This window comes from Vanessa cardui, chromosome 8 (genome assembly GCF_905220365.1).
Source record: "Vanessa cardui chromosome 8, ilVanCard2.1, whole genome shotgun sequence".
NCBI lineage: Eukaryota > Metazoa > Arthropoda > Insecta > Lepidoptera > Nymphalidae > Vanessa > Vanessa cardui.
The window spans coordinates 13070955-13081665 of NC_061130.1; the positions used below are offsets into that span (position 1 = coordinate 13070955).

Sequence of the window (10711 nt, forward strand, 5' to 3'; positions counted from 1 at the left end):
CAACTCGTGACCTCTGTGTTTTAAAAACTAAACTTGAGATTTATGAGAAAGTTATCGTTATAATTAAACAGGATTTTCATTTGAAAATCCTGATGATGTTAAAATATGTTTTATGCTATGAAAAAGATGTGAAGAGTGATCAAAATAATGTTTTACATATTAACATTACCTATTTTTGGAGAAGGAATTAAACCAATTCTCTATATTTGTAATTAATTTTCACACGTATTAGCGTTATTATATATTACACTACTGTGTAGAAGGAAGTTTTTTTAGTTTGAAATAATACTATTAGTACATTACAACTTGATATGATAACTGGCGGCCGTCCTGGCTTCGCATGGATGGACATAATTTTTTTTTTTAATTTTATTTTATTTATATATTTTTGGTGCTCTCTCATTATTTTTTAAACGTATGTACTAATTCACATCACAAAGGGATGAGGCAGCATTTCCGACGAATAGTCCCTGATTGCTTGAATTTTTCCGACATGTTTAACAATGGTCGTGTTATTTCAACAGATTTACACAAAAATCTTAATAAATTATATACCTTTACCTTCTTCATGAAACACTCTGTCTATTAATGAAAACCGCATGACAATCCCTTCAGTATTTTTGAAATTTATCGCGAACAAACAAATAAATAGACACGGCCAGAGGACTTTGTTTTATACTATGAAATAAGAATGTACAATGCACTGATTAAGAGGTATCTAAACGTCTACAACAAAGACGGCGAGTAGTGACAATATATTATTTATGATTAAATAACTCACAGCACTCTTATTTTAATAGGAATAAAGAAAGAAAACTGTAGATTATGTTATCCTACTCAAAGTTGTAAATTTGTAATTATTTTCAAAGAAATAAATACCTTCATTGTAATGGTTTTTTTTACATAAATATTATTACATTTTACTAATCTAACCGTATATTCCGTGCCGTGATGACTTTTAACTGAAACAACACTTAGCTAAAAAATGTACCTTTATTTTAAAACCTATTTGTGGTGTATGTTTTGTAAGTTGTCCTTATAAATAAATAAAATGAAAAAAAACCTTTATTTTAATAATAAATAATATGTGCAACAGTGCCATATGCGATCATAGGAAGTAATTATATATATTTTATTTTATATTATTTTTATAACTGCTATGCAATGCGCAGTGTAGCGGCAGCGTTATATATAAGTACACAAAGGTTGACTATTTAATTACTCTTTTTTATAGTCTGTGGTCGCTTCTGTTCAAAAATATTAAATACTCTGTAAATTATAATAAGATGCATTGACAATCATAAAAAAATAAGTTATAGATTTTTAATACTATTTGTATTGAATATTATTTTAAGCCTTTCATTCAATATTATTAATTGGAGTCTCAAAATTTTGCCAAAATAAATGTTATCTAAGTGCTAAATAATTGGAATACGTTAAAATTCAGTATTCACAATGGTAATTTTATATAAAAATATGTTCATACTTCACATTAAACAGAGAGCCTATAATGTTAATCCTGTATGTTACAGGATACGCCCAATTCTGGGACAAGTTCACCGGGCTTGATAGGCTCTGCAGCGCCCCTGTTACCACCGCCAATGCTCGGTGGTATGCCGCCGCCAATGCCGCCAGCCGTAGCCATGCCACCGGTGCCGGGAATGCCACCGGTACCTGGGATGCCTCCGGTACCAGGAATGCCACCAAATATGGGCCCTCTGCCGCCACCAATGGGTTTTCCTCCAATGATGGCTCCTTTTTCTTTACCACCGCCTGGCTTTCCATCATTTAAACCAGTAAATAATTATTTTTATTTTGCTGATATATCATACTTTTCTGTCTTTGTTTTATAATTGTAGTGCAGAGTCATATAAGTTATTTTTTTTAATTTAGTTTGAAGTGTTTATTCAGAATATGAATTCCTGACTAAAATAAGTGATAATAATAGCAGTATTTGTGTGTACAACATATTTGTTATAATCCTAGACTTGTGATAAATGTGACATTGAAATTGAAAAATATTACACTACTGTTGTTGTTTCAAATAATTTTCTTAAATGACCTTTTTTGTAAACTAATAATTGTAAGGTATGTTAGAAAAATCATTAAGGAATATACAATATTCTTGACAAGAGCAACTTGATAATTTGTACTCGCTAATGGGCAAAATACTAACCTATGTTGCAGGAATTGACTGCTCCAGCTCCAGAAATTTCACCCATGGCTAATCAAAGCTGCCCCTGGTCAGAGCACAAAGCTCCAGATGGACGAATATATTATTACAATTCAATCACTAAGCAAAGTCTTTGGGAGAAACCTGATGATTTAAAAACTCCAGCAGAGGTAAATACTAAACTAATTATCACTTAAAAATATACTTTATTTGAATTGGCTGTAACAGACAATGTTATACTGAGTTTAAATATTTGTTATTAATATACCATTATTAATACCATTATTAATTTTTTTTGTTTAGAAAATGCTGTCTTCATGTGTTTGGAAAGAATACACAACTGATGCAGGGCGGGTGTATTATCACAATATTGAAACAAAGGAATCAAGCTGGGTTATCCCTACAGAACTTCAAGAAATAAAAGACAAAATAGCAGCTGAGGAAGCAGCACAGTAATTAATTTTTGTATTACGTTGTGATGTTTTAAAATCTATTACTCAATTTGAAATAATCTTATATCAGGAAAATATTGTTCGGATATGGTTGCAAATCTATGCTAAGTCTCATTACATTTTATCTCTTGCACAGAGGGGTGGCCATTGTAGGTATATATGTTGAATAATATATGATTATTTTTCTTTACATATACAAACAGTGCAGTTCCACACCTTTCCTTGCTAGAAGATTGAATTGTCTAGCACTGAGACATACAATAGGCTATTTGACAATGCGAAAAATAAATTTTGTATTATTGTAATCAGTGTATATTATGAGTTTAAAAATGGTTATTTACTAACACAAGTTGAAAATAATACTTAATTTATTCAAAAATCCATAAAGAAAAATGAATTTTTTCAAACGGTTGTCACGTGACACAAAACGCTCCTGATTGGCCGGGCTTATGATGAAGTCACTTTCTTGTAAACTTTGCTTTTCTACTACATGTACTACATGTAGTAGAAATACAGCAAACTGACGTCACGGACCCCATTGCAGCCCCATATTGTCCAAGTAGCGTTTTTGCGCGTTATTTAAATATGGAATTTTTAATATGATAATTTTTAGCAAATATGAACTAGAAATAAAAAAATCAACTTTTACTGGGTTCCTTAACTTCTACTAAATAATATAAAATGGATTTTAAAAACCAGTCAAATAGCCTATTACTGTTCTTTCAAATTTATATTGAATTTTATTTGAATTTCAGGGCTGCACTCAATGCTGATGTACCTCCAGGCGAAGTGCCACTACCGACATCTCCAGCCCTTTTAGCCTCAGGCAGCTCGGCTCTAGATGAAGCTATGGCTAAAACTCTTGCTTCTATTGACCCCTCTTTGGCAAATGCTATACCTATTCCAGAAGAAAGTAAGTGTATACTTTTTTCTTTAATATTATAAAACATTCGAAATCACTGAAATTGAAAGGTTTATTTAGGTATTTTTGATTGAGTTGAACAAAGTTCATATAGAAAAGGTAACAAATTTTTCAAACACTTTTATTGAGATATGTAACAGATTATGCTAAGAATGCAGTGCCAATCATAGACAGAGACCAGATTCCAGCTATACATTTCTAATAAATATTTAAAAAGGCCTTAATTAATATTTTGTAAATAAGGAAATATTTAAATACATTGTTTTAATCAATTATAGTAAAACCAGAGGAAATAGCAGCCCCACCGCAACCGAACGGTACAGATTCTGCTGAGCCAGAACTTCAGTACAAAGACAAAAAAGAAGCAATAGAAGCATTTAAAGAATTGCTTAGGGATAGGGTAAGTTCTTCTTTTCTCTTGTTTAATTCTGAAAATTAACAATAGGTAATTCGAATTGCAGTGGATATTTCGATAAGTTTTAAATGATTGCATGCAACTAATTGTGATATATCATGTACATACTACACATAGAAATTTGTTTAATTAAAAAATTAAATTCTAAAGGACTTCATTACTTTTTTATGCTAATAAGCTCGCCTAATCACACTCTCACATAGATTCAAATATAACATTAAATTTGCACTATTATTTAATTTATTTTGCAAACAATACAGAAAAAAATGTAAAAATTTTTATTGCATTTTATAGAATGTTCCTTCAAACTCTACATGGGAGCAATGTGTGAAAATAATATCAAAAGATCCTCGCTATATAACATTCAAGAAACTTAATGAAAAGAAACAGGCTTTCAACGCATACAAAACTCAAAAGTTAAAAGATGAAAGAGAGGAACAAAGGTACCTTATTAAGTATTATTATTTGGTATAATTTTGTAATTCAATTTGAAATATTGTTTTTATATCATTGACTAGCTGTGCCTGTGACCTTGTACGCATTTGAATGTAACGAAAAAAAAAATGATTCTAGCCTAAGTTATTCCCTATTATATCAGTTATCTGCCAGTGAAAGTCCCATCAAAATCGGTCAGTATTTGTACCTTGTATGAATATATATGCTTTGAGTAAAATATGGCTATTTTAATATTACAAACAGACACTCCAATTTTATTATATGCATAGATAAAGTGAATATTAAAGATAATGCGTTAGTATAACTGGTTTTGTTTTGTTTCAAATGACATTAATAATATTTTCAGACTGAAAACAAAGAAGAACAGAGAAAATCTGGAAGAGTTTTTATTGGGTTGTGAAAGAGTGACATCATTAACTAAGTACTATAAATGCGAGGAAATGTTTAATAATCTTGAGGTTTGTTTTTATATTTTGTATATAGGATATGAAATTGTGTATGTTATATTTATTATTTCTTATATATAATTGTACAATGTTACAGATATGGCGATGTGTTCCCGATTCAGATAGACGAGACATATATGAGGATTGTATATTTTCTATAGCAAAGCGAGAGAAGGAAGAAGCAAAGGTCCTTAAAAAACGAAATATGAAGATTTTAGCACAAGTAAGATATTTGTAATTTTTAATGTAAGAAAGCTGGACGTTTATATATTTTTTAATAAAGAAAAAAAAATTAAATATCCTATTTACTGACAAAGGCTAAAGACTTATCTGCCTAAAAAAGTAAGGAAATTAAAAAATGATACTTAATAAGGATGTTGAATGTCACTGTATACATAAAAATTATAAACATATTGTAATTTTACAGATATTATAATGCATATATTTTGATTTATTGTAGGTTTTGGAGAATATGAATGAAATCACATACAGTAGTACGTGGAGTGAGGCTCAAGTTTTACTTTTGGAAAATGCAGCATTCAAGAATGATGTCAGTTTACTTGGAATGGACAAAGAAGATGCTCTTATAGGTTAATTGATTTGATTCTGTAATCCTAACACTAATAGATTTAAAAATACATATAACATTAAATATGTTAAAACTTTTTTAATATATTGAAAATAAAATAAGATGTCTCTCAAAAGATTAGTGTGTGACATCACTTGTACCAATTGCTGTAATGTTAGAAGTTTTCTTTTTGTTAGTATAGTAAATAAGTAATAGCACGGCCACGCAACAACTATTTCAAAGTAGCTATCATGACAGGAAACTATTGAAAATAAACCTCATTTCTTTTTCAGTCTTTGAACAGCACATAAGAAATCTGGAAGCTGAATATCTTCAGGAAAGGGAACAGGTCAAAAAGAGGAATAAGCGTCAACAAAGAAAAAATCGAGACAATTTTTTGGTAAAATATTATTCGCAAAATAATTAGCATATAATAAAAAAAAAAAAATTACTTAATAATCTGCCGGTATAGCATCACGCTCACACATAAAAGAAATCACTTTAGTAGCTATGCAATGCTATGCATTAGCCTAGCTTAGTCTAGTGTTTAAAACATAGATATGAAATAGAATTTGCAATACTCAGCATGACCCATTTTAAAGTACAACAACAACAGCCTGTAAATTCCCACTGCTGGGCTAGAGGCCTCCTCTCCCTTTGAGGAGAAGGTTTGGATCATATTCCACCACGCTGTTCCAATGCGGCTTGGTGGAATACACATGGCAGAATTTCGAAGAAATTTGTCACATGCAGGTTTCCTCACGATGTTTTCCTTCACCGCTGAGCACGAGATGAATTATAAAGACAAATTAAGCACATGGATCAGCGGTGCTTGCCTGGGTTCGAACCCGCGATCATCGGTTAAGATGCACGTGTTCTAACCACTGGGCCATCTCGTACCGCATATTTTATTTATTGAGTGTATATGTTCACGCAGGCGCTGCTGGACGGACTTCACGAGGAAGGCAAGCTGACGTCTATGTCGCTGTGGGTGGAACTCTACCCTGTCATCTCGGCGGATACGCGTTTCTCCGCCATGCTTGGTCAGTCCAACTCCCGAACTTCTTTTATAAAAGTAAAAGTAAAGTAAAGTAACAGCCTGTACATTTCCCACTGCTGAGATAAGGCCTCCTCTTCCATTAAGGATAGGGTTTGGAACGTATTCCAGCACACTGTTCCAATGCGGGTTGGTGGAATGCACATGTGTCAGAATTTCGATGAAATTAGACACATGCAGGTTTCATCACGATGTTTTCCTTCACCGCCGAGCACGAGATGAATTATAAAGACAAATTAAGCACATGAATCAGCGGTGCTTGCCTGGGTTTGAACCCGCAACCATCGGTTAAGATGCACGCGTTCTAACCACTGGGCCATCTCGACTTCTTTTATACCTATGATACTTACTAAACAGCCATTAATATTCCGATTTCGTTATTCAGGACAGAATGGATCAACGCCTTTGGATCTTTTTAAATTCTACGTTGAAAATCTGAAGGCTCGATTCCACGATGAAAAGAAGGTTATAAAGGAAATATTGAAGGAGAAGGAGTTTGAAGTGAAGCCGGAGACTACTTTCGAGGAGTTCGCGACTGTCGTCTGCGAGGACAGCAAGTCTGCCTCGTTGGACGCCGGCAATGTCAAGTTAACTTACAACTCCCTGCTCGAAAAGGTACACAGCGAGTGAAATCTCAATATATGATATCTCATTGAGTGGATTTCTTGCTACGCAAAAAACATATCTTTTTAACAGTAGTCTTTCGTATTACGTATTACTAATATAATAGCTTTTTAATCCTGAGATTGTCTGTAAGAGATCACTAATAGTGTTAAGACCACCTTTGCATACTAATGTTTTCTCTTGTCAATTTATTTTACTTATTGTCAACTTTACGTGTGTGCAATAAAGAAGTTTATCTATCTTTCCTGCAGCAATTATAATAGTGCCCTTTTTATAAGATCTTTATATTTTTTTATTTATTTAATAAGTACACTAACAATATACATATTAATTGATGGCTTACACAACATCCAAAAAAAGAAAAACAACTTCTGATATGTACATCGATTACAAGTGTACATAACATTCATAGTTTATATTTTATTCATATAAGATCTTATCAAATATACGCTTCGTACACGTATAACTAAAACGCAAAATAAATTCCGACAGGCCGAAACAAAGAACAAGGAGAAGCTAAAGGAGGAAACGAAAGCTCAGAAGAAAATCGAGGCAGCCTTCAAGTGGTTCGTGGGCGCCGCCAACGTGGACCTGTCGCAGCCCTGGAGCGCCGTGCGCGAGTCGCTGGACGCGGGCGCGCCCGAGCTGGCGGCCGTGGGCGGCGACGACGAGCGCGCGCGCCTCTACCGCGAGCTGCAGCGCGAGCGCGAGGACTCGTGCCTGCACTACCACCACCCCAAGCCGCGCAAGGGCAAGCGCTCCAAGAAGAAGAAGCAGCGCTCGCACTCGCTGTCTCACTCGCACTCGCGCTCGCCCTCGCCCGAGCCGCGCGCCTCATCCGCCAGCGCCACGCCCTCCGACGACGACGAGCGCAAGCACAAGAGGCCCAAGAAGAAGCACCGCAAGCAGCCCGAGCCGCCGCGCTGCCCCACGGTACGCCACCTGGCCTCTTCCACCTCGCCCACACGTAGGCGACGACTATGGCGCCTCGCCTCTGCCACCTCGTCCACACGTAGGCGACGACTATGGCGCCTCGCCTCTGCCACCTCGCCCACACGTAGGCGACGACTATGGCGCCTCGCCTCTGCCACCTCGCCCACACGTAGGCGACGACTATGGCGCCTCGCCTCTGCCACCTCGCCCACACGTAGGCGACGACTATGGCGCCTCGCTTCTGCCACCTCGCCCACACGTAGGCGACGACTACGGCGCCTCGCCTCTCCCCATCCTCTGCCCGGAACACATAGGCGATGGAGTCGTCGATGTTTATTTTCATTTTATTTATTTTTTAATTTCTAGAAATCTCCGAGTATAGAGGAGGGCGGTATAACAGACGAGGAGCCCGTGAAGGAGGCCCCGAAACACAAGAGTAAGAAGACAAAACGAAGCGCCCCGAGCTCGCCCGACCAGCCGCCGGAGCTGGCGCACAAACCCAAGAAGAAGAAGGAGAAGAAAGAAAAAAAAGACAAGTATGTAATATTTTAAAAGTACTAATTTTTTTGTGTTGTTTTTTTTGTTTTCTAATAATAAACTAATAGGGAATATGCACTTTTTTTATTTTTATTAATATCAATAAAACGTTTTGATACAATCCTAAACTACTTTATTTAGAAAATTTAATATGTTTAGATGGTTACCATCATTGAACTCTAAATTATCCCTGTACCTGAATCCCATCAAAGCTAAATGTTTCTATCCCATTTAATAATTCTCGGATTAACTGAAGTATACATTGAAATAACAAGTGCTCATCAAAAATTAAAGAATGATCTTTATGGTCTTTTTTATTAAAGACACAAAGTATATGATACTTTAAAAATGTACTAAAACACAGTCATAATATTAAAAGTATTTTCTGTAGTTTTCTAAATATGAGTACTATTAATTTGAAAAACATTAAATTTCTAAGTTATTTAACACATAGCATTATCAATATTATTAACATAAGAATGAAAATACATAGATATATTTATTTACTATGTTACATGCATATTCCCTATCGTTCATATAACAAATAACATGGAACAGTAAGTAACTTAACCACCCATTAAAATTTCCAGCTTTACATTATTTAGAAATTATAATGTACGGCCATTACGGTCGTATAGTACGACACAAATTAGATGTAGCATCGGAAAATGCAATGGAATGAAAAAAAATCCGATTACTGCCGATTTACACAACCAATAGAAACAGCTCCCTATCGCGCCATTCGACGCTATTGGTCGCTATAGATTCACGCGTCAGAGAAAGCAAGTGCATGTAAATCGACGCGTCAAATTGACGAATATATTAGGTCATATGATATTACAAGGTAATAACGTTTGTGTAAAGATCATATTCGCATCAGAAATAAATTTTGATAATTTGGGATAGCGTACTCAATCGGATGTGATCGGTTTTACGAATTTTGCCGATGCGACATCTAAGTTGTGTCGTACTATACTGATGTATGAGCGATTCTGGATCTTAATAAGTAATGAAAGTAATACTCTTTCGTAGGGGTCGCTAGTATCACTCGTGTAACCGCTGCACGTTTCAGAGCGAGCGGCTCGGTGGTGTGGAGCGACGCGGAGCTTGAGTCGCGGCGCGCGGCTCTGCTGGCGCAGCTGCACGAGCACGAGGCCGACTGACGTCGCGTCACGCACGTGCACGTCTTCAACCGCTACCCCCCCGCGCGCCGCCTTCGCAGCCCGCACAGCCCCCTGCCCCCCGCCGACTACTTTCTGCGTGTCTCGCCCGCCACGCCCCTCTCACCCGCCACGCCCCCCTCCCCCGCTTCCCCGCCCGTCTCGCCGCCATCTCCGAGCGCGCCGGCCACGCCCACTACTGCCACGCCCACATCGCCAAGGTCACCTGATAACGAACGTGAAAGAGTCTCCGTGTCCACTCTCGAGTGTTGCTCTAGACGACGTGTATATTCACCTGTCCGAGCGTTTCGAACAAAATGTTGTAGCGATGACAGACATGCGGAAATTCGACCGCCAAGTCCACCGGACACCGATGAACCTTTCGTAGTGCACTATGATCGGTCACCCGCCGCGCCGGCAGAAGCGAGCCCGTCGGGAAGTAATTTCATGAAGAATGACAATATTCCAATAATTTTACAGCCGCATAGTCCGTCATCGACTTCGGACGATTGCATTAAACAGCCTCTTATATCGCCGATGACTGATACTATGTCCTCTGAAAATTCTGACGAAAGCAAAGTTTAAATTGAGAAAGATTGTAATGATTGATCAGTTTATTAATATATAACAGTTGTTATTAAGTGCACTAATATACGACTTCGCTCACATCTCCTTTGAAATGAATAATATTTTTGACTTAGATGATAATTTATCATTCCATTATATGAAATGTAGTTAACAATTCAATCTTCATTAAATGTAATAGCGCGTAGTATAGCGAGATGGCGTATATAAATATTCAAATCTGTGTGTAAAGTTATTAAACTTGCTTAACAAATGCTGTCAGTACATTATTGTTGTCTATTATTGATAATGTGCTAAAATAATAAAATAAAATAAAAGTATTATGTGCATATATTTTATACTTGTCTTTAAATATATCAATACGTGTAAATATGGTTTCAAAT

The 10711-nt window shown here is 36.2% G+C and overlaps 1 protein-coding gene across 1 annotated transcript; it reads left to right on the forward strand.

The window, feature by feature from the left end:
• Positions 1-1286: 1286 nt before the first annotated feature.
• On the forward strand, positions 1287-9869 carry LOC124532118 (pre-mRNA-processing factor 40 homolog B). The gene is made up of 16 exons (XM_047106821.1): positions 1287-1458; positions 1533-1796; positions 2188-2343; positions 2477-2625; positions 3381-3538; positions 3826-3947; positions 4257-4405; positions 4765-4876; positions 4962-5087; positions 5325-5454; positions 5726-5832; positions 6370-6475; positions 6875-7104; positions 7606-8046; positions 8413-8582; positions 9656-9869. The coding sequence occupies exons 1-16, from the start codon at positions 1456-1458 to the stop codon at positions 9744-9746; spliced, it is 2514 nt and encodes an 837-aa protein (XP_046962777.1). The 5' UTR covers positions 1287-1455; the 3' UTR covers positions 9747-9869.
• Positions 9870-10711: the final 842 nt, after the last annotated feature.

Excerpts from the sequence above, each read along its gene's own strand:
- LOC124532118 (XM_047106821.1), top strand. Across the intron at positions 5,833-6,369 it reads AAAATCGAGACAATTTTTTG|GCGCTGCTGGACGGACTTCA; the intron begins GTAAAATATTAT and ends ATGTTCACGCAG. Across the intron at positions 8,047-8,412 it reads AGCCGCCGCGCTGCCCCACG|AAATCTCCGAGTATAGAGGA; the intron begins GTACGCCACCTG and ends TTTAATTTCTAG.